The 27,454-nt window shown below is 41.3% G+C and overlaps 1 protein-coding gene across 1 annotated transcript in view; it reads right to left on the bottom strand.

Moving 5' to 3' along the window:
• Positions 1-27,454, bottom strand: part of map3k5 (mitogen-activated protein kinase kinase kinase 5) — a 105,197-nt gene that overhangs the window by 55,470 nt on the left and 22,273 nt on the right. Inside the window, exons 2-6 of the mRNA XM_050059079.1 lie at positions 20,310-20,449; positions 15,085-15,108; positions 8,613-8,806; positions 2,239-2,407; positions 495-601 (exon numbers count right to left, since the gene is read on the bottom strand). Of these exons, the coding sequence (XP_049915036.1) occupies positions 495-601; positions 2,239-2,407; positions 8,613-8,806; positions 15,085-15,108; positions 20,310-20,449 (634 nt within the window). The remainder of the gene's footprint in view (positions 1-494; positions 602-2,238; positions 2,408-8,612; positions 8,807-15,084; positions 15,109-20,309; positions 20,450-27,454) is intronic.

The following is a 27,454-nucleotide window of genomic DNA, read 5'->3' as shown; positions in this document are numbered from 1 at the left end:
ATATCGCTGACCTCCTCTAAAAACACACTTTTATTAAAAGGTTTTTATATGAATCACTCCCTTCGGAATTACTGAGGAGTTATTGTTTTTCCTCCGTTTGTCTTGTATTACACTTTACTCCTATTTTTTATCCCTTACCACTATTTTTTAAATCATTTTTCAGCACACAGAGATCTATTCTTAATTTAATACCTGTATGTTGGTGTGTTTTATTCCATATTTTATTGTTGCTGATTTTGGGTTTTACTGTGTGTAAAGTACATTGTAAATAACAACTTTTTCCACATCCCTTTTTTTGCTTTATTGTCAAAAAGGTCCACATCGTTCACATATTAAGAGACAGAAGATCCAAATTGATTGCAGCACCTACCACGAATCAAAATCTCCTAATTACTATTACCTATAAAAATCATCTGTCAAACTGCGTGTGTGTGCGTCAGTGTGAGTATGTCTTAGTAGTCTGGTAGCTGATAAAGGTTCAGTGTGTACCTTACCGATTCAGTGCAAAGGCGTAGTGGAACTTCACATGTGGATGAGCGACGGGGTCAAAGGTCGGAAGCTTCTCCAGAGTCTCCACCAGCTTCACCACGGACTCATAATCCTAGATGATAGAGAACACACTGATGAGCTCCTGTTGCACTTTCACCACAGCCGCCGCTGAGCATCGTGGGACTGTTATCCATGTATCTCTGCACCGCGTCCTCCAAACACACACACTCCAACTCATCAAGGTATTGAGCTGCTTTGAAGCAAGGGAGTTTCTGATGTCTTTTTATTCATTCTGTCGGAGACTCATCTGTCTGCTTAACACCAAAAGCACTTCAATAATTGAGTGGCCCCTTCATCACATTTTTGTTGCTGCTACTTGCCCACATAGTCACTATACCCAAAGCATGTTGAATAATTCAGCACGTCCTCAATGCTTGTTGTTCTGATGAATGATTCATGAGGCTGAGCGCTGCCTATGGTGAGTGGGAGGATCTGGACGGTGAGTGCCATTGCAATGCGGAGACTAAAGAGCGGAAAGAGCGGCAGATTTAAGACGAGCAGACCAAAAGCTTCGCCTAGAGCTCTCTACAGGCGGTCTGCGATGGCCCCCGTTTGAGAAGGCGCCACTGGTAAAAGGGATGACGCTGACAGATTAATGCTGAGGCGGTGACCTCTCTCTAACTTGTACAGTAGGTTTGTACAGTGGCTTCCTCTGCCAAGGTCAGGGACATGAGCAGCACACACAGATCATCTGTACTTAGTTGGCACTTTGTTTGAACTTAAGAGGGGTATCAGTTGTTGGCTGAGTGTGTGATATACCCTCGTAGTTTTTCCTAGAAACTTTCTGGAGTTTTGGGCTGAAAGTTTTTTAATTGTCCCTCTCTAAAGAGTCGTGCTCTCAGGGTGTAAAATCAGAGTTATGACAAGATTTGAACTTGGAGGAGAGAGATGTGTCCTGACTGATTCAGGGACCTTTCTTTTCATGATCTCCACCAGTTGGGCTGGAGGGGATCAGGCAGAGCTTCCAGTCAATGAAAAGATGCTATACTGCAGTCCAAAGTATGTACAGGTTAAAATAACTGGAATGGCCCATGACTCTATTATCTTTTTCATTCATTTATTCATTCATTTTCTGTAACTGCTTACCCTGTTACGGGTCACGGGGGGCTGGAGCCTATCCCAGTTGACACTGGGTGAGAGGTTGCCAGACTATCACAGGGCTGACACATAGAAACAGACAACCATTCATGCTCACATTCACACCTACGGACAATTTAGAGTCACCAATTAACCTGGACTGGACTGTGGGAGGAAGCTGGAGTACCCGGAGAAAATCCACTCTGACACGGGGAGAACACTACTCTGCACAGTAGGGCTCCCCTACCCTGAAGCGACAAAGCACCACCATGCCGCCCGCTATTTCAACTTGCAAACTATAAATAATCACTTGAATCTCCAGACAGCCATATTGCTTTTAAACCCTATTTTCATGGAGCAAAGCAAGAGGGAGGCTTTGATAACAAGGATGGGAAGTCTCTGTGGTGGCAGGAAAACTGTTTCTGGCAAAAGGATATACTGAAATGAATAAAATCCACTTCCAATGAGCCTATTTTCGTCAGTAAAACAACAGGAAGCAAAAACCACCATCTGTCTACAGCAATTATCTAATTTGTTTAATTATCATTAGGCTGCATACCTAATTTGACACAATATGTTGATGTTTAGAGATGCTACTCAGAGCAGGTGTACCTGGATGTCCCTGTATGTCAGCAGCAGGTTGATGACGATGTCAACGGAAAGGCACTCCACGTTGTCCAGCCGCTGCTGGATGCGGCTCAGCTCGGCAGCCAGCTCCAGGCCAGTGTACAGCTCCCGAGCCTTACGGATCTCGTTCAGAATCGTCTCACGGAAATACTGGCTGCGGGGGAAGATGATACATAAGAAAGAGGAGTTAAGCTTGAAGGAATTGTCTTTATGATTGAGAAATAAAAACCACCCCAGTTTCTAATTATTTAAAGTTAGTTCAATATGTAATTATAAGCTTTTCTGAACACCAAACTAATCCAATTGTTTTAGGTAGTTTAGTGTCTCCTCGAGGAGCAATTCTAACATGATTGGAGTTTTAATTCATTTCCTGCATTAACTGACTGTTTTACATCATTTCAGATCACTCTCTAGTGAGATGAGCTATTTTCTGCTTCTCTTAAATCCGTTTTTAGCAGAAGTATTCCATAAAGGTTGTTTAATACTGCTGTGTAATTCCAATAAAATAAAGTTTGTAACCATACATTCAGATATGAGTTTTACCAGGTTTTGTTGAGGAAAGCATAAAATAAAGACAATGAACTGAAAGCAGCGCTAACTGCAAACACAAAAAATTGAATACTCTCTTCTCTGATGTGCTCTTTGATATTCTTGAATACACAGTAATTGATGAATAGAAACCCTTTCACAATGTAAAAGTTAACAGCCTATTGTGCAGCTTGTGAAAGGGCCATTTGTTGGATCTTCATTCACGACTCCACATGGTTTTAACCACACATATTTCAGTTTTCTGCTGAGCTTGCTGTTAACCTCACTGCAGACTAGAGCTGAATATGTAACTTTCAATCAATACTACGACCTGAAATGTGCAGAGTACTGAAACCATCATGTCCTGAAACTTCTAAAAGCTGGCATTGAATGCTTAGTAGTTCTCTCTTTAAGCCTACTTATTCTTTCATAATAGTTTCTGACATGAATCATATTCTTATCTTTTATTAGTGTACTATCCTTGCAGCGCGTTCTCATGTGCAAAACTATACAGTACAGCCAGTTTACACTAAAAAGTCCTCCAATAAACACTAAAGGCTTTACTTCTACTTCTATTCTACAAAAGGCTGGTTTCCTCTCTCAGATTTCTGACTTTTGTTTGTAAAACTGAAACATTAAAAAGATAAAAACTAAAATCAGTACACAAACATTAACATTGCCCTCAAGTCAACATGTGTTTTGTAAACTTGGAGAAGTCTTATGACCATGTCCCTTGGGGAGTCTTGTGGGGCGTACTATGGGAATATGGTGAACTGGGGTCATTGCTACAAGCCATCCGGTCCTTGCATAACCAAACTGAGAGCTCTGTCTGTAAACTCGGCACGCAGTCAAAAACATTTTCAGTGGGTGTTGGCCTCCGCCATGGTGGTCCCTTGTCACTGACTGTGTTTGTGATATTAATCGACGACATCTCAAGGCACAGCTAGGGGAAGGAGAGTGTCCGGTTTGGGGATCTCAGAGTCCCATGTCTGCTCTTTGTAGATGATGTGGCTCTGTTGGCTTCATCAGACTGTGACCTCCAGCATGCCCTGGGGTGATTTGCAGCCGAGAGTGAATCGGTCTGCACGACAGTCAGTACCTCCAAGTCTGATGCCCCAAGTATCTCGGGGTCTTGTTCACGAGTGAGGATACAATGGAGCATGAGATGAACAGGTTCTTTGACACACTGTCAGCAGTGATGCAGGCATTGCATTGAACCGTCATGGTGAAGTGGGAGCTGAGCCAGAAGGCAAGTTATCAATTTACCGGTCCATCTACGTTCCGATCCTCACCTATGGTCATGAGCTTTGGGTAGTGACCAAAAGAATGATATCATGGATACAAGCGGATTAAATGAGTTTCCTCCATAAAGTGGTGGACATCTGGAGGGAGCTCGGAGTAGAGCCGCTATTCCTTCGTGTCGAAAGGGGCCAGTTGAGGTGGTCCGGGCATCAGATTAGGATGCCTCCTGGGCAGTCTTCAGGGTTCATTCAACTGGCAAGATGCCACAAGGTACACCAGGAATATCCTGAAGGGATTATATCTAATCTGGCCTGGGAACTGGAGCTGGAAAATGGCGATGGGGAGAAGGATGTGTGGAATACCTTGCTCGGCCTGCTGCCCCCGTGACCCTGCTCCCGGATAAGTCAGTGAAAAAGGATGGATGGGTGTATTAATGGATGGATTGGCTGATTGTCTTTAGATAACATTCAACATTTGAGCATTTTCCATCGTATAAAACCGCATTTATATTCCTTAAAATCAGCTAGCAGACACAGAATAGTTTTGGTATTGGTAATGTTGTTGTTGCTCCCCACTCTCTTCTGCCCTATGTACCCTCGCGGGGCGTGAGGAGGTTAGATGCCAAATACTAAATAATGACTCGCTTTATTCACATGATAAGTCTGTTCCATGTGAGTTACCTGACTAAAATTAAATTAGCTTGAAATAAAGCCTCCAATGCATTGGAGCAAGGGGCAGGCATTGACATTTAAAAGGCCAATGTCAGCCAACTACGCCATCAGCAAACAGTAAAGATGAGTAAAGGCAGCACAGGTCTCAGTGCCATAAAGCAGAATACATTTATTCTGTACTTGGTATTATAAATAGCCACTATAAATAGTAGTCATGCTCCTTCACACAATGTACAGAATGCAATCTACTCAGATGCCAGTGATGGCTGAGTTGAAAATCTCTGCTGTGCTCACCGGTTTTAACTTCATGCATAATGGTCTCCAGGAGACAAAAGCTTCATCAAAGTGCACGTTTTCTCTTTTGTGCCTGCAAAACCTGAGTCACTATTCCTGGAGCTGAGTGAGAAGTAACTGGCTGCTGCATTGCCTGTTGGCAGAGAGGCCTAAAATATTACCCGTCCCCAGCAACTGAGGCAGTGTAAAATGTTGCACAAAAGTAGATAACCACGCAAGTCAAAGTTGAGAGATGCACTACATAAAAATAATTACAGCATGTAAAAATAGGAAGAGTGGGATAATAAAACAAAAGGCCTGCTCTGCTGAAAACCAGTCACAGTGCTGCTCAAACACGAACACCTATGAGCCAAAATTTTCCCTACAGGAACTTGAAGAAATCACACTATAATGGCTCCTTCCTCATCTTTAATCAACACCTCAGCTTGCGTTTTTACAGTAAAACAACCATTGTTTTCCCGTATAACCTTTGCTCAAAGGTGTGAAACCTTTTGGGCATTTCACACGTACAGTACAATAAAGCTACAGTACATTGCCTTCAGGGGAACTTCTGGTTAAACAGAAATAGCTTTAAATAGATTTTTTCTTTTGCTTCCTCATCCTCAAACCCATTGCTTTGGTTTCAGTTTCAAAATGTTTCCTTCAACAGTTTACAGTATCTGAAAATTACCATCATAAACATTTTCATGAATGTGTTGGGGGAAGTAAGCTTCTAAACAGGCCCACAAAGCCAAAATGCTGTATTAACTGTACATATTTGGTCAATAGTGAGTCAGAAATCTGACTTTTGGCATCTGTTTTACCATACACAGTATGTTATTACACCATAGAAATGTAGTCTATATTTTCCTTAAAACAGAATGTAAAATTGTAACAAAGAGAGAAAACGAGGCAGCTAGCTCAAACAGGGGAGATTTTGGCTAGCTAGCTAAAGCTACAACTAATTTACCTACTGATTTTTCCCTAGCTGCAATCAGTGATTAAAAATATCCATTTTGATGAATCAACATAATTCTGTGTGTTTGTTCCACATCACCGATAGAGGCAGCAGCCAAATTCCATCTTGATGGGATAAAAACCCAGCTAAGCTATCTTAAATTTTGCTAACGGTAACTAACGCTAGCTTAGCAGAATAACATTAGTAGTGCTAACTTCCTTCTTAGCTTTTGACAAGATGAATTTGTGTTATTTGGTGTGATTAAGTAACCTTTAAGTTACATATTTGACTGTGTTAAAATGTAGATCAATTTGTTATTGATTTCAATATAATGTTACGGTACATATCAATATAATTAGCTTCGTATTTTTCATACTTTGCATTTCAAGTCTAAACATGCATAAAATTTTGCCATTACTACCTTTTATAGCTGTTTCAAGATAGCATGAAAACTTAATATCACTTTTCTCAATTTCACTGCTTCTGTACAGTAGAGGCTGACATAGTTTACGGGATTACATTACGTTTTTCTGTAGGCTGGCACAGCAGTTAGCATCACCCTGGTTCCCTCGCCAAAAAGCCTATGGGATTTTTCCATTGGATTTTGAGTTACTGCAGAAAATAATCTCTGTAGCAAACAAATGTTTATGACATTTACAAGTTTTGTTCAGCAAGATAATCTTCACAAATGAACACCACTTTTCTCATTTTTGAAGCCTAATGCAATCACCAGATGTAAAAAGCTAACGTTAGGCTATAAACGAACTACACCACGGTCACGACCTACACAAGGAAGCTGTAAAGCCGTGTTTGGGCATGATGATGTTTTGTAGTCTCATTTAACTTCTTGTTAGCAACTACCTTTTTAAAGCTATAGTGCGTAACTTCTACAGGTCCGTAAATGTCCGTTTCACCCAAGCCACTACTAGAGGAGATGACACAATGCTGATTAAGCCGATCGGCTCCTCTAACATCTTGCGGTATTTTTCAATATATATAATTTTTAGTATGCGTGTGGACCGGTGACATTCCCGCGCTGGTGCACAGGAAATGCTTCCTCACAACAAGAAGGGAGGGGGAGGAAGAGCGGAAAGTCTCATAGCAAGAGGTAGAGCGCAGGTAGAAAGAGAAAGCAACATGGTGGAGAAGCGGCCGAGACACGGTTCAGAAGTGGATCCTACCACAAAGGCAAGTGTTACTCTGTGTACGGTGTGTGGCGACTGGCAAGTGTTACTCTGTGTATATGGTGTGTGGCGAGTGTTACTCTGTGTACATGGAAGTGCCGCCGGCTTATTAGTTGTAATAACGCATTATCCGCTGGGAGGCGACAGAAGTTACGCACTATAGCTTTAAGACACACAACTGCTATAAATTTCATGAGTGGGGTTTTTAGTGACAGATTTTATGTCGTAGAACAAAACGTGAAAATCTCTAAGGCTTGTGTCAACCACAGACCTTGTTTCAGGCATCTCACCAAAAACACATTCAACAAACCCATCGACTTTGAGACGAGGGAACCAGGAGTGCTGAAATGCTAACTCATTTCTGGGCTTAAGGACTCATTTCTGGAGTGCTCTATAGTTTAGGGTAACGTTATCTTGTGGGTCACAACATTCCTCTGGGATTTCCATGGGATGGCAGTCAATTTAACCATTTATCATGTGACTGGGACAGGACAGGAAACAAAAAAGTCAACGGGGGCTAGCTAACGCAGAACTAGCTAATAACAATTATTAGCTAGCAATAAATTATTAGTTAGCAATGATAAATCAGCAGCTATTACTTCTCCAATCAGCCTCTATGGACACACATTTCATGTTATGTTAAAAATGTGAAGTCAAATGGATTGTTTATTAAGATAATATTGTCGCAATCGCGATGCTAATTTCTATTAGCTTGTTTTTGGGAATACCCTTTACGTGTAAGCATCAAGCTAACGGACTAAGTGCTAGTTAGTTGCCACAAGGTTGCAGTAGTTAAAATCAGAAAGTTTTTCCACGTATAAGGAGTTTGCATTCAATAAACACACATTATACATATAATTTAGAGGGAATGACATTGAAGGCAAAGTACTGCAACAGTCATGAACATACAAATATAGAATTAAAATTAAAAAATTTAAATGATAATATAAAAATACAATATAACATAAGATAAGTACAATGGAACTTTTTCAGCTGTTACGTTAGGAGTTATTTCAGCTCTATACTTTACTGTATAGTTGATGCTTCATTTTTCCATATAAATATGCACTTCTAATATGAATAACACTATTTTCTTTATTATTTCAAAACAGAACACGGGAATGGGATGGGACGGAAGCCATTCCTTTGGGAATGGGAAAGGAGGGAAAATCAACTCCCAGGCCACCCTCTATTGTACGGGTCTCTGGCCTTTGTAAGCTAAAGCACCTGACCTCAAAAACAGAGTGTTTAGTCTGACGTTATATTGTTCAACATCCCTGTGCATGTAGTATCTATGGGTCATGATGATGAGTAGCATGTGTGTAGGGGGTAGTAGGCTAATTATGATTTATGAAATATTAATTGAGATTATAATTAATGAAAAGCATAAAAAAGAAAGATGAAGTACACTACATGCAAAGTAAAATAAAATATATAAAATTCCACATAAATCTCTCCTCTCTGGCCCAGTTCACCCCACTGTCAACCCTTCAGTATACTTACTGGGAGTTTGCCTGTGACACTTTGAGCAGCTGGATGAAGCGGTCGAGCAGCGGCATGCAGATGGGTCCCAGCAGCATCTCGAAGCTAGGCTGCATCAGCTCCGTCAGGCCCTTCATCAGGCTGCTCTCACAGCAGTACACCTTGTTGTGGGGCGTCACCATGTATGGGATGAAGGTGTAGTTGGCTGAGCATGTCTGTTGATACAGAGAGAGGGACAGTTTTGGAAAACAGCCATCAGTGTCTGCATCAGATGACTCTTTTTCTCTGTCTCTGTGGGTTTGGTGTGAAAAAGGCATCAGCAATATTTTAGCCAAATGTGGGTGTATCGTTTGGAGAATCCAAAAAATGTGATAAATAGATTAAAACGTGACCCAAAAGGGATAAAAATAGATTCAGCAGCTTATCATTAAATCTGTTTTTGGTTCTGTTTTCAAATGTATGAATCTTACTATCTTCACACACAATTTTAGTTGACAAGACCGCCTCACCACAAGGTCCACTTAGTAGCTCTTCTATAGTTTTTGGTCATGTCACACCAACTTTCTCAGCAGCTTTATATGCCCAGTAGTTATCGGTAGGGGATACTGTAAATTTCCATTCAAATTTCCATTAAATTTCCAATTTCCAACTTCTCATCCATGTTGGCTTAAAATTTGAGATTGAAAGTTCATTCCTGATCTCCATCTGCTGAAGAAGACTGTGTGATACCAAGGATCGACGATTACTGTATTTAACAGGCCTACCAGGCACAGGTGCCAAAAGTGTCAGGGAGCCCTGGACTTCGCCTGTACAATGTCACTCAAATTAACACGTACCGACCAGAAAGAAACTAAAAAATAACCACAGAGGGATGCGAAGGAATTGCAAAGAGACACAAAATGACTACAAAAAGGGACAAAACAACCACAAAGAGAAGCAAATTGACCAAAAAAGACACAAAATGACCTCAAAGAGACACAGAACCACAAAAAGATGCATAACAACTACAAAAGGGACACAAAACAAGAAAAAGTAACAGGCAAAACCATGACAAAACCGTCATCTGCTGAGAATTGTGTGATACCATCAAAAGCTATTAAGTAAATGGACCATGTGGGAAGATTTTTTTTTGTCATCTACTTTTTCAACAATGAAGAATGAACGTTCAATACAAAATTACTTTGCGTCTTGAGCCTGTACATGTGCATTTCAAATTATAGTGTGATAAATAATGCTGTCTCCTTATGCAGTTATTTAGAAGTATTTAGATGTGGAAGTTGCCATGTCGTTGCCCTTGTTCCCTCATCAAATAGCCAATAGGACTTTTCCACTGAATTTATGATTATCGTAGAAAAGGTACTTAATGATAATGTCCACAAACAAACACTACTTTTATGATTTCCGAAGGATAATGCAATCACCAGAGGTAAAAAACTAACATTAGGCTATGAACAAACGGTCCAATGTTCAACCGTGATGAAAATCTATAGTCTCATTTAGGCACTTGTGAGCAACAGCTTTTTTTAAGACACTTAAAAGCTTCAAAATTCACGCATAGGGTATTTACTGATGTATTTATATCATAGAACACAACGTGAAAGTCACTTAAGCTTGTGTTAACCACAGACCTTATACCAAAAACCCATTAAAAAAAACCCACTGACTTCGAGATGAGGGAACCGCAGTTGCAGAAATGCTAACTCATGTCCGAGTTTTAGGACTCATTCATGCACCACTCTACTGTTGCTGTAAATTTGCTAATATTATGCATATTGAAGTATCGTATGTATTAACAACCAAACCAAGAGATAAGAGATAGTGTTTGTAAGCAGTTAAAAAGTAGCCTTACAGTAGAAGGTACGCATTTACAGTAAATACAAACCTTCATTAAATGATCACCATATCTAAATTATGTAACACGCACTCTTTACAACCAGTTTTATAGAAGCTTTACAGTAAGAGATTACATTGTATAGGGAGGAAGCAGATTGCCTGGAGGAAGTCTGAGCTGTTTCCCCTGTTTGAGACAATTTCGGGTAACGACATGAGGCTTCAGCTCTGATCTGTCCGCACAGACAATAGTGTTTGTGTTGCATAGTCTTCACTGAAGCAGCCTAAACAGACGTCAGCCAGGAGGAGAGATCTGCATCAGTGCTGGCAGTCCCATTAGGAGATGCTTCTTGCAACCGCAAACACTTACTGCGGTGCACTCACAAATTCCACTTGTTCATGCAGCGTGGTGCTCATGAAAACCAGCAGAAAGCACAAGTCTCGCTGCTCACCTAAGTGCAAAGCTCTACCCTGTTATTTGCTGCAGCTGTGGCATTTCGTTTCATGTGTGTTTCAGCTTTAGCTGCAGATGTAGCACTAAAAGTGTTCTGTTTTATTTACTTATAGCTCTAACTCTTGACATCTGTGTTTTGTCTCGAGGTAGATTTCCTGTATTCTGTGTCTGTGTTTGTTTTAACTTCACATTATTCTTCAGCAGTGGTCGTGATGCTTTTGTCGCGGTGGCCTGCCACTGCTGAATAAACAACGAGGAAACACGTGCGTGTGGTGTTTGCAGACAGCAGGGAGAGAGAGAAAGAGAGAGAGACAGAGAGAGAGAGAGAGAGGGGAAGGAAATCCACTATTGACGTCCTCGAGAAACAGCCGAGGTCTTTTCAAGGAGAGCTATTCCCAGAATGTCAGATGTGTGGTGAAACACAACATGAGAGCGTCTGAAGGCGGTTGGGCTGCTACCCAGCTGCATCCTGACGGCTTTAATATTCTGTCATGCACCCTCTTTGAGAAAAACACAATGCCGTGCTCTCACTGCCAAACAGAAAAAAGGAAGTGAAAGGAAGGTGCGGCATTGAAGCAATGAAATCTACCCGCAGATAACTACTTCCTCCTGTGCAACAGCGGTTTATGACATCACCAATTGCAGCAGTGGCGGGGCATGCCTTACAAAAATAAACCAGTGACCCCTGTTTCTGTCAGGTGTTAGCAGACAGGTTGCAAAATCCTGACGCTATATTTAGCTCCTCTGTGTGTGCCGTCGTGGGGATCACATGGCAGGTTTGTTTTCACAGGATGATGCATATTTCAGAGCGGCTGCAGGTCATTGGGAGCTGACCTCCGCTAGTCGCTTACAGGTAACAGGTTCCTCAGCTGCGAGCGAAACACATGTGACTGCGCTGGCTCACGGGGGAATCTGGTGAATGTGACTGCGAGTGAGTCAGTTGTTCAGCGAGTGAGTCATCTGGCTTTGTTCGCCTGTCCATCTGTCCATTCGCAGCTACAGGAGGATTTGGAGCTGCATGCCTACTCACTCACCTTAACAGAAACACACACACAGAGCTGACCGCAACTTGATGTTAGCACTTAATTTACATGACTGTTCGCCCAGTCATTAACCCATCGAGGAAGTATTCATGACTAATATCATCTCTGAGTAGAACGTACCTGTGAGCTGCAGGTTTAGCCATCTGTGGGCAGCTACAGTCAGCGAAGTTACACCAACACAGCCAAAGCAATGTGCTCGTAATTACAGTAATTGGATATACACCAACAGAGGCTAATTACCTGGATTTGCACGATCATGGTGGGTAGTTAAATGCACTTAGTTAAATGCAATTAGCAACACATGCTTCTGTTTAGCAACCGTAACTAGGCACAGCAGGCCTGTCGAGCCTTTCGGTTTTTCCACATTTTGAAGTGGATCTCTGCTAGAAGTCACACTATCTCAGGACTTTGGAGGATTATGGCTTTTTTTTAGCCCTGCCAAAAGCAACAACATATGAGCAAAAACACAGGAGCAGTAACCGAGCATTTCTAACAAGGTACAGGAGCACATTATTTACTTACTGCTTTATAAAGTTGACACTAACGTCCGTGACTTTGTGTCTTGCTCATCTGGTCTGCGGATCTTTAAAGTGGTTTCCCTGTGATCTTTGTTGTTTTTGTATTAATATGATTAGGCCCTGACGCACCAAGCCGACAGTCAGCCATTGGCGAGTGTCTGTCGCCCTAGTTTTTGTGTTGTATCCCACACTGTTGGCGGCTTTTTTTCGGCTGATTCGGCATGTTATTGGTGTCTGAGACAGCAGAAACTGTCTGTGAAAGACATCACAGTTCAACTGAGTGCATGAGAAGAGAAATGAAAGTGAGGAGAGAAAACAAATGGCTAGAGAGGGCATGATATCAAAACAGACTTTGTTATATTAGGCAAGATTTTTTTTTTAGCCACTGAGCTCTTTAGCAGAAATAGTTCCTAATTGTGTCTTGTGTTGCTAACATCCCAACTGGCTAATTACCATCTTGAATCTGCCCTGTCTGTCTTGTGGTTTCCCTTTTTGAACGGCAAATACATACAACTGCCACCTGTTAGTATGGAGAGTTATTTCCTCTCACGCAGGTGCAGAACGTACGTGCTGATTGACTGTTGACTGTAGTCTTTGCGGTGTGTTAAAATGCAACTTTTTGGCCACGAAACAGTCGCCTTTGTCACCTCTCATTCTTTGATGTCGGTTTGGTGTGTCTAGGCCTTCAAACTAAAGAGATTTAGTGCTACCATGGCAATGGGAATGAACGCTGACTTGGATTTTCCTTAAAACAACATATAGACTCATCCAGAAGTTATCACTCTCAATCATTAGGCTACTTATGACCCACTAGAAGTGTGTGGCGTTGTATTTATCTGCAGAGACTCTGCTCTCTGCTTGTACTTTCTTATTTTCTTCTTAGTTTACTCTGTCTGAGACTTTCCCGGGCATGTCCAGATGAGGTTGGAACTTTGTAAAAAGGTAACAACCAGGTGCCAGACCGTAAGCAGCACGCATCCAAAAGGAAGCAATGAAAATGGCGGCCACAGCGCAGACAAAAATGCAACTATAGTGAGGTGACAAACCAATTCGAAAAAGCTCTTCCAAAATGAGACTGAATCTGGGGTTGGCTTTCAGTTTCACTTTTGCTGGCTAGCACTAAAGGAGAGGATGGGGATGAAGAGAGATGCAGAATTGGCCTGTTTCCTGTTGGACAGGTAGGTGCTGGCGGTTAGCTAAGTTAGCTTGCTCATATATCTTTAATCCTTATTAATGGCACATGCAGAGAAAATAGCTACAGAAAGAGGGATGGAAAAGGTCAAAAACTCATCAAAACCTCTGCCTTCTTTAAGTGCACTTTCACCAGCGGGTTAAGAGCACAGGCCCCAGAGTAGAGGGCAGTAAAGTGCCCTAATAGAAGCAAGACAGAGACAGATGAAAGACAGTGAGTGCACCCTGGAGACATCAGTGAGCTCACACTCTCATGAGTGACAATCAGCTGTCCTCTCACAGTACAAGTCAGAGATCAGTACGTTTCATGCAGCATAGAACTACCTGCTTCTTCCCTGAAAAGCCACTTAGGAGAGCTAAGCCTTTCATCTGAGTCCTGAACACGGACTCCTGGACAACAATCAGTCTGATCCTGCTTCTGCCTTAATCGCACTTTGTTCTGGTGCTGAGTTAGTCGACTTCTCAATAAGTCAGTCAACAGAAAATTAATCAACAGCAATTTTGATAAGCTATTAATTGTTTTGTGTATTTATCAAGCAAAAATGCCAAACATTTGTTGCTTCAAGCTTCACAAATGAGATGATTTGCTGCTTCTCTCTGTTTTATGTTACTGTAAATTCAGTTATTTTGAGATTTGGGCTGTTAATTGGACAAAACAAGCACGTTGAAGAATTTTTGCCTTTTTTTTTTTTTTTTTTTTACAATTTGTTAAATATAAACTGCCAAAAACTGAAAGAAATAATTGTTAGATTAATTATTAATGAAAAAAAAAAAATCACTGATGTAGCAATGACTTTACTGCAACAGAGCTCATAGGTGGTTTATAATGACAACACTAGTGGCTTTGTTCTCTACAAACTGTATCCAGCACATAGTCAGAGCCACAAAATAGTAAATAATGCACAGCTGCACACACATTTGTACTGGCTTCACTTAAAATGTATAAATTAATATCCAATGTGTTTCAGTGGGTGAGTCTAAATCAAATTTAGATTTTAGGACCTACGTGACATGAGCCAGTTAAGAACAGGATTTCCTTAGCTTTATGGCAGCACCTCATTTGAATGCTGCAGTGTTTGCAAGTCAAATTTTCAAAATGCCTCTGCCTTTTTTATGCAGCCCAAGCCCATGCGGTCACTGTAACTCAATAAACAGCTGACACCTGAAAAAAACATCCTGAAAATGGAGGAGATGTTGTCATTTTACATTTCCGTGAAGCCTGACATTTATCACGGTATCTCAGCAAAAGTGGGCTGCACACGAGAAAACCTTTATAACACCAAGGAGAGATACATAATGTGTTAAGCAGTGTGCTCCCTGCACGCTGTAAAAAAAAAAAAAAAAAAACATATTCTTTGCACCACATAAGATGTGTGATGTGTGAGCAACGGGTGAGTAATGTGTGAAAGGCAAAGGCGAGGGAGAAAAAAAAAGAGAAAATTGCTCTGTGTACTTACAGTGTTCTTCTGGCAAATTATCTCCTGAAAGAAGAAGGAGAGAAAAATACATTAAGAGATTACACAAGAATATTTCTCTTAGGTCCCATTTTGTTTTTGACACTGAATAAAAACAACAGAATACATATCAGTTTTACTAAAATTCATACATCACACCTGAGAGTGTAACATTTTATTTCAACGGCTGCTTGTTTAATATCTGATAATGTTTCTGATAAAGAGCTCTGACACTGTAAAGCACATGATGTAGTAACAGTGCCACTAATGTGTCGTAAAGGACACGCACCAATAAAATGAAACAAGAGCACCAGAGCTGTGACCAACATAGGTTTCAAAACTTAAAAAACAAGTGCTGCAAATGTTTTAAGAGGAAGGATATGCATTTTGCTAGTTGTTTGTTAGGCCATTTTGATGCAGTGTGTTTAAGCATTTTGTCAAAGTGAGTTTGATCAGTAAAATCTGCATCTATTTTACCTGTCTTTGAAGCACTCTTTGCAGGCTTTATTTAACATGAACTAGCCCAGCACATTCACCTTCACAGGCTGTCAAATACTGCCTCTTTTTCTCACCCCACAGCATGTGATACTGACGCCAGTGGCACCCTTTAGCATCTATATGAGATTCCCTGAGCTTCAACTAACTCCAATGTAAACCCATCTGCAGCGATACTTGACTCTGAGAGCAACCGACATAGAGTAAAGAACGAGAAAGTCGGCGTAGGGGAGGAGCGAGGGAAGGTAGGCTATATGGGTCAATCAAAACCAGACTTTCACCCAGGAGTTTGTGTCTCATGTGAAACTGAAAGTCAACGTTTAAACATAAGTTACGTCACTTATGCACCTACAATCAATGTGAAACCAAAAGTCAGTGTTGTTCTAACGCTACAATACACAACTGACCCTTCACTAAGTCTCGTCCCCGGACGCAGACTAGCCAGTCATAACGTAGCATTGCGCCGGCTTAGACCAGGGTCCGACAACAACACAGCTCCATTGACTTCATTTTCAGGCTGGTTTTGTGGATTTGGAGCAATTAATTAGCGATTTTGGAGCTAGTATTAATGATACTCGTTACCTGGAGAGGTTGAAAAAAGATATACATTTCTTCCCTGTTCCAAAATCAAACCCTGAAAAGTGTAGGGTTAGCTAGCTAGCTACTGAAGATATAACCTACTGTATGTATACACATACTGCTTTTGCTTGTTAATGATTATAACAGTAATAAAAAGACCAACCCCGCTGTACAGGAACCAGTGAAGGGAAGCAGGGAAATTTTGCTGATATTCAACCAGCTGTGTGTAATCACAGTGTGTGCAGGTGAACATGGTTTCACTTCCCCCGGAGATCCCTGCTTGTCTGGCATCTAAGGTCCAGGTGCTGGCAGCGGCACAGAGGTGAAGCCAAAGACCATTCATCTGCACACACTGTGATGCCACACAGCTGGTTCAATATTAGCAAAGTTTCCCTTTATATTCATTGTCTTCTGTGGCGATCAGCAGTGATGTGGTGGTTCACTTTTACACTGATCTGTAGCCTATAGTTCGGCTTTAGCTTCTAACTATCTTTGTCTTTTGAACCTGTTGTTGCTGCTGAGTCAGTTTGACATCCTGGATATATCCTTCAAACACAGACTGCAGACCCCTCTGTCTGCTTCTCTCTGGAATCACTGTTTCATTTTCCAAATATATGATACTATTCTTCAGGGAGTTTTGTTGCCGAAACATAACCATGACTGTTTCACGTTAACCAGGTGTTCCAATGTTTTCAGCTGTGCGTCAGATAGATACGCTACAGCAGTAGTCCTTTCATGTCAAGGACCTCTAAACTGATACACACACATTAGGTCACAGAGCCCCATTTGATAAGATTTCACTCAGGGACCTTCGTCTGAAAAGATTTTGGTTGTTAGACATGTTTAGTTCTGAAGTTGTTGGTAATCATCACTTGATATACTCTACATGCACCACACAATTTTTTAGCATAGACGTAGGAATTATTTTGGTAGTCCTCTTGCTTGACACACATTAGATAAAACAATCAGTGAGTGGAGCTACTAAAAACGAAGAGCAGTCAATCCATCTTACGGCACAAAGCATCACTAATACCTGGCTGTTGCTGAAGAACACAAAGTAATAATGGGTATTTGCACAACATGAATATGACGATTAGCTTTTCATGCAAGTGCTGTGATGACCTTTAGGATGCATTACAATCTAAATCAGCAGGGACACTCTTCTCATGATGGCTTTCACTTCCAGCCTTATTTCCTTAGTGAATAAACAGTACTTTTGTACTTTAGAAAAAAAAAAAAAAAACGACCAGCACAGGTACACCCAGTACATGATGGTCTCTTTAGGGCTTGGTGTATCTTTTAAATAGAGCTATTTAAAGCTAACTCCCAACATTAAAACAGCACCCTTTCAACAATTTAGTGGCCTGATAGAGATCAGAGGAAACCACCAGAGAAAAGTGGTCTTTTCAGGCAGGGTGGGGAGCAGCTTGCCGCCCGCCCCGCCAGGCGGACGGGCACCACAGCAGACCACAGGAAGAGAAAGGTCCTAACAGTTTGCATTAGGGCAGGGCCTCTGTGGCATTTTTAACATCATAAAAAGCAAAAATAATAGAGCTGAACCATGTATTTGGTTTTAAATGTCATGTTTATCTTGACTTAATGCATTTAATCTGCACTGAGGGCTGAACAGCTCTATATGTTGACTGCACAGTGAGGTTGCTGGCTGGGTAACCCTGTTGCCAGAAGACTCACTACACAAAATACCTACAATAAAGGCTTCAGTGTTCCTCTGCTACAAGTCGCCTACAGCAGGAGTTTTTAAATGTGTTCAGCCTTGGCTTCAGACAGTGTGAACTACGCCTCGTCTGCTACACAGGAGCTATAAGACTCGCACTGTTGTCATATGCTGACTCAGCTGACTGGGTGAGAGTTTAGGTTCACAGTTAAAGCAACAATCTGACATTTTAATATGAAAAAAAAAAAGCTGTGGCGCTCTCCATTACAGATGGCTACAACAGAACAGTGTCTGTTTTCTTCCCTTGAAGGTTACGGTTTGTTTCATAACAGTGTGTCATCTTTTATGAAGTTAGTGGAGGTGGTCTTTTTTACAGGAGGCGGTCCACCTCCACAAAAAACAACCTGATGACATGAGTAATGATCATCACCACAGCTGAGCACCTCCACCAATTTATTATTTAAAAAAATTGAACATGTTAGAAATTGAATATGTACTGTAGTTTTGGATCTTTTAATGATGAGCAGTCCTTCAAAACCTGGATCAAGCTCCATATGTTTTTGGGCCAAATTCCATTACATTACCATTTTCCAGCTGACAAACAGTTAGGACCCAAATTAAAATCTCCATGGTTAAGATTAAAAAGTACCACCTGAAGATACACACGTTTAAAGGAATACTTCACCAGTAAAATGATAATTTGTGATCAGTTATTCACTCTGTGTTATGTTGAATTTATGAAGAAAACATTGTTTTTCTCGCATGCCTCCACGGTGAACGAAGAATCCAAAAATAGAGAAAATTCTTTATGAATTGAAATAAAGGGGGTCCACGTTAAACAACAGGAAAACTATATTAAAACATCTGTTTGCAAACTCTCCCACAACTCTGCAGTATAATCCAAGTCTCATTTATCCAGTTGTATGCTCAGTAACCTTACTACGTATTTGCAACAATTCTGCAAACGAGTAGCGTGCCTGGTCAAGCGCATGTTCTTGCTACTCGCCCATGCATGAGTTTTAGGGAAGTGTTTTTTTTTTTTTTTTTTGTTAAAGATAATTTTGGGGGCACTTTTGCCTTTAATTGATAGGACAGTCAAGTGTGAAAGGGGGAGAGAGAGACAGGGAGTGACATGCAGCAAAGGGCCACAGGCTGGAGTCGAACAGCCTTGTATATGGGGCGCCAGCTCAATTATAAGCCACCGATGCCCTATATGGCGTGTTTTAAACGTAACATTCTAGCAAAAATGCGTTTGGGAAGCATAAGAATGGATAAGGGGTCGTACACATGCTGCGTTTTTTGCGCCCTCAAAGTCATTGTTTTCAATGTAGATGCGTGGCAGGTGCGCTCAAATGCCAGAGTAACGCCATCTCGGCTCGTGTTCCCGAGCGCCTATTCTTGAGGGCGCAACGGCTGTGCCCTGAGATGAACAGAATTCAACTTTTAAAAAGCAGCAGCTCGCACCACGTCATGTGACGAGGACCAACCAATAACAGCCAAATGACAGCTTTTCCTTCTTCCGTAAATATCAGTCTGTAGTAAACACAGAAAAGTCAATAATTTTGGTGCAGAGCTGTCAGAGCTTTTTTATCTTACCCTCTGACGATATGCCCACACACATAAACAGCGCCTGGAAGAAGATCAGCTCTGCACTCAGGATTTCAGGTAAATAGGCTATGATATGGTGACTGTTAAGGTTGCTTAGCGACTTCAGATGCAACCTGCCGCCGCCCTCATGAAAGCTGGCTCAAAATAAGCACAAAAGTAGCGCCAAGCGTCCAACTTCGCATTTTCCAGGCGGTTAAAGACGCAGCATGTGTACGGCCCCTAAATGAGACTTGGATTATACTGCACAAGCTGTCGTTAAACACAATCCCCTTTACGTCAGTTCATCAAGAATTTTCTCCGTTTTTGGATTCTTCACAGAGGCATGCAAGCAAAACTAAGGTGAGCAAATGATCATTTTGTGAGTGAAGCATTCCTTGAAAAACAAAAAAAATAAATTTTAAAAAGGAAACACTGGAATCACTGACAGGTGACCTTAAACTGCAGAGCACAGAAACACCACTGAAAACAAAATAAATAAATAGCCTAAAAAAGGATCCAGAGGATAAACAGAAAAGTGGTTGATCGCTAATCGAAAAACAGAAAACAGAGCTGTCTCCTGTTAACTCTATTTTCACCCTGAGACCTAATTTTTTTTTGCTCGCCCACAACTACACGCAGCTGCTGCCGACTTCCAAATGGTTTTATAAGTGCATTTCCCTCCATCAAATTATCAATGCATTTATGTGCTGCTGCCATCAAATTACATTTCTGTCAATCCCCTGTTTCTCCCCCCCACCTCCACCTGGCCTCCTTCCTAAATACAGCCTTTAATCACCACCTTTGTGAACCAAAGTGATTGCCTGGTACATATGTTAAAGTGATGAGGGCAGGATTGTCCTGGTTTCTGCTTCATGCTGATGGCTCACTGTACCTGCAGAGACTGGAGGGAGTCGGAGTTAGTGTCGCAGTACAGGATGATGTTGTTGGCCATGCTGAAGCTCTCTCTGACTCCAAGGTGGTAGAAGAGCGAGGGCTGGCGGAAGGCGTCCGTCATCTCCACCACAGCTATGTCTGATGGGAAGAGACAGGTACAGGAGTTAGGTTAGGTGTCAGTGTAGCCTTCTGAGCTATGATGTTGTCTGATCATAATACAGATACATTTTATGGTCACCTTTATGTGACTGCTGGACATCTTACCACAAAGCCATGGACATTAATCAGCTGATTTTGGAACTTGGTTGCAGGGAGAGGTTGACTGAAGTTGGGGGTGATAATGTCTAAGTTAAGTCTAAGTAAGTTCTTTTTAAAGGTGTTGGGTGGGGATGAGGTCACAGCTTTGTGCAGACAAGTCTCCCACACCAAACCACATTATGGGCCTGGCTTTGTGAACAGGGGCGTTGTCATGCTGTAACAGGAAAGGGTCTTACCCAAACAGCTGCCACAATGTTGACAGCACAATATTGTTTCAAGTATCATTGTATGTTATCTCATTCAGACTTATTTTATCTGGAATTAAAGGCCCGCGCCAGAATCAGGTAAAACAGCCTGAGGAATAAAAGCATTATACGTGTCGCAGTGTATATTTTGGTCTTATTCAGAAAATCTTTTTTTGCATCTTGTCATGAGAATGAAATCTAATCATTACCCTGATGCAGCTCTCTCGAAGCGTCAGTGAAAAATTGAACTGACACTGCTCAAATAAGTGAAACGCTTTTAGCAATCCACTTAAGAGTAAGTGCAGGTATAAAGTGTGACATTGCTAAATGAGTAACACTACGTACTTACAGGCTTCTCCTACACAATCAGTGTAGTAATGTTGAAACTATCAGTCAATAACCGAGTAGTTGACAATTTCAATTACGTGATAGACTGATTACAGTAGTTACTGAATGAATACATCAAGTACAAGTTAATTTCTGTGTTTAATATAATGAAAAATGTAATACATTACTTCACTTAGTATTATTTTTCATCACTTGCAACTAAGAATGGAGCAGTGCACAATTTTAATAGTGGATTGCTTTAATTAAACAGTCAAAATTAGAGTTGACTGATATGCAATATTATACAACAGTTAGTTCCGGCCCTGCAATCTGATTGGTCGAGAGACAGTAAAACCGTGATGATACTGGAGTACAACATCACGGTTATTTCACTGTGTATGTATCACTCCGCCTCACAGCTGATTGCAATCAACAATCAAATCAAAACTGACGGTTAGTGTCAGTTAGGTCAGCAGTTGCGTTGTAGGCTAATTAATTCATCCACTGTCAAACAGCCAAAAATATGGATTTATTTCCTAAAATAAGTTTTGAATTGAACTATGAATGGTCATCAGAGGAAGATGAGGGAGAGGAGAAGCTGAATCCATCTGAGCACACATCCAGGTTTGTCAGTGTTTCATCAGCGGAGCTCAATGACTTGGAGAAAAGCAACATACTGTCAGATCAGAAGGCAGAGTCGGCTGTGCCTGTGAAGCGACAGTCCACCATGCAGTCACCAGAGACTTATTTCACCGGCTGCACAATTAATGGAAACGTGCAGATAAATGTGTATAAAGAGTAAGTGCCTGGCGCACCATGTCTGCGTTACATAGCAACGGTGACAGCGGAGTCCTGAGGGAACTATTTTTGTTGGCGGAAGACAAATAAAATGCTTAAATTATCTATTTTGTCCTCATTTTTCAACATTTCTTAATCAGCCTTGCTTATTTAACTGTTGAACTGTTGTATAAAAGCAATATCACACTCGAGCTCGTGATGTTGTACTGTGATATCGTCACGGCTGTGATTCTGTCAGGCCTCGTGCCTATGACCGAATCATAGCCGTGACGATATCACAGTACAACATCACGAGCTCGAGTGTGATATTGCTTAAAAATATACTGTGAAAAATAGATAATGAGATTGCGATATGACTTGCGATCTCAATGAAAATGGTACTTTCTGCATTTCATTTGCACTAAAAAATATAAAAGACGATGATTTTTGCAGTTATCTACACCGAACAAGCATGTTCCCTTATATGTGGTACATAATTTATATGCTAGGGCATGTCTGTAGCACCACAATGCTTCATTTACAATGGTTATGTTGTTAAACATTTTGTTTTTATCAAAAAATTGCAGCTCCTGCAATTTAGACATTGCACTTGGCCACGCTGTGATCTTGATTCTATTTCGATTAAGTGCAGCCCTGCTGAAAAGAAAATTTTCCTTAACAAAATGTATAAGGTAAAGTGACAACAGTATGTTTTACTGCATTTTACTTTTAAGTTTTAAGTATGTTTTGATGATTATTGGGAAATATCATGAATAATTTGGGCCAGGATAATTGTGACATGACATTTTCATATCGTCCCACGCCTCCTTGCAAATGGTCAATTCATCAATTAATCACATAAATAATACATAATTTAAAACCTGCATTATATTGTATCAGAGGTAGAGGTCACAAACACTATCTGGCTTTCATTAGAGCCAGCATCCAATGGTCTTTATTGTTCTGGGAGGGAGAGACACAGCTCTGAGTTCAAAGGTCAGTGGATAGATATAAAGCCACATCGTGTGTGTGTGTGTGTGTGTGTGTGTGTGTCAGTATCACACACTACAGGCTGTTACAGGTGGTGTACTTTCACTGCAGTCTGCTGTCAGCTATAGATTCTGGTGAATTCAGAAGCACACTCTTGAAAAACAAGATCTGATGGAAGATGGTTTGACCCCCTGCTTTCAGCTCCATCTATGAATACAAAAACACTCAATCCCACATCGACTCCAGCTGGACTCCAGCTTATGATCTGGATCAATAGGTCAATAGGAGCAAATATTGCCCATGTCACTCAAGACAGCAGGGACTGCAGCTTCTGGTGAAGGGGCGGAGAGTTCCCAGCCTTGAACCATGTGCTTACACCAGCATAACAAACTGCCGTGCTACCAGAGAGCTCATTATAGATATGCTGTTGAACTGAACCATAACATAGAAATACCATACACAACTGCCAACAGCATACAATCTCTTGATTACTGCATTATTTTATATTTATGTCGCATTAAAGACACTCACAAAGGTGTAGAATAAGCATGACAGTGTTATGGAGGCCCACACACGAGGTGGGTTGGTACACGCTGTCCCTGAGGCCGCCCCGAGACACTGATAACAACAAAAACACATCAGCCCGGTGGCTGCGCTCCAGTAATGACAGGGGAGCTCAGAGAGTCATAGAGATAACGCCCCACCCTGGTTTTTCATCTGTTTCCAACTATCCACCTCTCTGTGTCAACAAACACATTACATGGAGCTGAAGAGCAGAAAATCTCTCATGCAGCCGACCACATCTTTTACCCCTGATTGTTCATTTCGAGCTAGCGCCCATTAGAGCTGGTGGTCTGCTACTGATAGAAAGCACTACAATATTCAGTCATCTCAAGTTAATGCAAGCAAGTCTGCTCTTTTCTGACCAATTGCTGATGGTGCAATCGTCTCTGATTGCCTCTGTGTGGTGGTCGTGGCTGGTTTTGGACTGGTGAAACATGAGGTGTTGTGAGGCCGCAGTGAACAACAGTGAAACAATACAACAAGGAAGCACGGCAAGAGCGAGAAGACCAAAGTTTCCCATCATCATTAATGATGATGAATGATTAACTTTTACTTTTTAAAGACAGCAGAAGCTTGAAGAATGGTCCTATCCTGTTAATGGTATATTTTTGTGGTACTTCATCAAGTCAAGTAAATTTTATTCATGTAGCACAATCTTCACAACACTGAATACCATCTATCGTTCCTTAGACCAACAATTCAGGAATGGAAAAACTACGAAAAAGAGACACTGAGAAAAAAGTGTCACAATTTCAGGCTGAAAGAAGTCACAAATTGAGGCCTTGGGAATGACTTGACAGCTCTGAAACTTAATGAGATGCAGGCTTTGCTCCACTTGAGTTTTTGAACAGAATAAAAATAACATATCACTCTAGAATAAAATGAAATTGATCAGATAATGTTCAGCGGTGGTTTTCAAACCTTTTGTGCCCAAGGAACACCAACCGGGAAGCCAAAATCTCAAGGCACATGTGTATTTTTATCTGTGCACAATAGCCTCTTTAACGTGTTTGATCATTGCTATCATGACATAAGACAATAAAACATAAGACAGGTAGCTTTTGTGTTACTGTCTACTGACTTTTTCTCTTTTGTTTCGGTGGTAGGTCTTTGCTGGTGCTTTGTTATAATTTGCTCAGTATAATAAAGCGATCAATTGTCCAACTCACTGCTTTCGCCTTTGAAATGCTATCATCCCTCACACTGGCTGCCAATCAGGGCTTTGATGTATGACACACTTAGAATTCCCATGCGCAAACAGTGACAAATTAAATCAAATTAAAATTCTTAGCAAGAGTTTACCTCTTTATGGGTGCATACAAAATACTGATACAGTCAATTAAAAATTCATTCATACCTTTTTGTATAGGCCCAGTTGAGGATTGTAATAATAATGTGTGGTTATCACAGAATCCCACGGCACACCTGGACTGGCATCATTTGAGAACCACTGATGTACGGCACGCTTAGTATTAGTGTTGTCACGATAATAGAAGCTCCATCTACGACACAATACCTTGGAATGTATTGTTATTAGATACCATTTTCAATACCACAGGGAAACCTGACATTGAGGCATTCAAGTTTAATTTTTCATCAAAATATAAATACTGTAAAACTTCAATTAATGTCACAGGCTTTTTATTAGCTTCAATCACTGAACTCAACAGGTGTATATTTTGGGCAGAAGAGCAGAATGACTGTAGTAAACATTAACAATGAGAGAGAGAGCAAGACACCAGCACGTACTGGTGAGTAAAATGAGTATTGAACCTGTTTTGAGTATTCAGAATCGCTATGTATCGATAAATCAATATTTATTTTAATACTATAACTACCTAGGATAGCAATGTACTATACTGTAATGCATTGAAAGACCTAGGTATCATACTGTATGTCCTGCAAAAACAGGACTCGAGACTTGCCCTAAAATAATTAAAGATGCACTTTTCAGTTCTTCTATGTTCACCATGGATCAAATGACCGTGTGTAAAATGAAAGTGTTGCTTGTAGTGACACAACCACACAAAATCACATTTCATTTCTATAGAGCATTTTAGCGTCTTATTGTTTTGGTTTTCAGGCCTGCAGCTTTACTTTTGAGTCGCTCTCACTGCTCTTATTAGCGTCATTTCCAGCTGCTGCAGGCAGATGTTTTCAGCAAGAACTCTGATAATCCCTCTGTACACTGCCTCCCCAGCACCACATGACAGACAGACAAAGTTAGCAACATACTGGTAAATATAGTGGAGCATTTAGCAGCTAAAGAGCCAGATATCGACCTGTAGAGTTAGCAGAGACCAAAACAAAGCTAAAAGGAGAGAATGTTGGGCCGAATGAACAAAAACACGACATTAATTGAATGTTAATGTTGCTTTGTGTTTGCTTGGTGTTAACAGTTTGCTTCGCTGCCCACAAGTGTCTAAAAAAATCTATTGCTTCAGCTTCAAAACGGCTCAATGTACTCTCATCATTATAATGCAACACCAGTAGTGGCAAAATCAGAGTGTTACAAGAGTAAATCTCCACATACAGTTGATGCAATCAAAGCTAATACTCAAAGTGCATCAGAGGAAATTATTCAAAGTAACCACGTTGTGAATCCTCATAATTTCAAGGCTGCTTTAATTCAGTGCCTCTGTGGCGGCGTGCCAACACAACACTGCAGAGAGAAGCCTATCAGCGGCTCGCTGGTTGCAACGGTGGAGAGCTTTTGTCAGTGATGAGGGGCCACGCAGCTCCCCGCTCTCATCATCAGCACATGCAAATCCAGCCAGGAAGCAGGTACTTGTTGCTGGCCTCAGAGGTTCTCATCATCAACCCCTTCCTCCGCACGAGCTTCAGAAAACAGCCTCATATTCTCCTCGCAGCCAGGCAGGCAGACGACAGGATATGAGGGATTTCAAGCTCCGTGGCTCTGTGCAGTGATGTGGAATATCAAGAGGGTTTTCACTCTCTGGATGAGCAGCCAGCATCTTCACATCAAGATGCCCGCTCTGTGATTGAGTGCATGTTAGGTTTCCCTTTCTGACGTATAAGGCGGAAAGGGAAAGTACACTTTAATCCTCACTCACTGACCTCCGCTTAACAACCGCTTGTTGCTTCCATATCTATGACGCATTTCTATTAATGATGTCTCCACAATCACCCACGACCTTCTTTGAATGTTCGGACAGCTCCTGTGTCATTAAAAGTCCAAACCAAGACTGGATGGCTTGTGCTGGGGAAAAAACAGGACACTTGGGCTATTTAATTGGCGTTTACCTAGAGAAAAACTTTGCACACCATGACCAACCTTACTGCAAACCTTAACAAACACAGAATAAAAGGCTGTTTAGCTCCTCCAGAGCTCTTACTTTATGCACACAAGGTGCTGAATGTCAACATCCAGACAGCGCAGGTTGGCTGATGAATAAAAGATAAGCTTGTCTCATTGCGCTGCTGGCGGGAGTCCCCATCAATTTTACATCTCGGCAAGAATTTACCGCAAACAGGCCATTAAAAGTCAGCAGTGTAACACAGCTGTATTTTCTCACCAAAGGAAAAAAAAGGCTGCAGTCATGGTTTTAAAATGCAGCAATGACTTAGGTGGGGCAATTTTGCTTTGCTCACCTGCTTCCCAGGAATACATCTGAGTCAAGGAAATGGTTTGCTGCCACAGGGCAGGGCTAAGGTGATGGATGAGGAACACAGATGACTCTGCACATATGAATATATATGTAAAAAAAAGGGCATGACATAAGTGAGTCTTGTTCTGCTAGGAGACGTGCGAGGAGCAATCAGTTCTCATAAGTGCTCTGTGCTCGGAACAAAGCCGCTGAGAGCTGACAGCACTTGACTAGTGGCGTATGATGTCGTCAGTGTGTATTTCAGTCGAGATGCACAAGTACTGAACAATAATATTGGAAAACCAAAGATGAACAACACGTCCCAGGCTTTAATATGAAGCTGAATACAGCGGCAGTCATACAGAACCACTTTC

Source organism: Epinephelus moara, chromosome 12 (genome assembly GCF_006386435.1).
Source record: "Epinephelus moara isolate mb chromosome 12, YSFRI_EMoa_1.0, whole genome shotgun sequence".
Classification (NCBI taxonomy): domain Eukaryota; kingdom Metazoa; phylum Chordata; class Actinopteri; order Perciformes; family Serranidae; genus Epinephelus; species Epinephelus moara.
The sequence above is the reverse complement of the archived record's forward strand: the minus strand, read 5'-3'. Positions and strand labels throughout refer to the sequence as shown.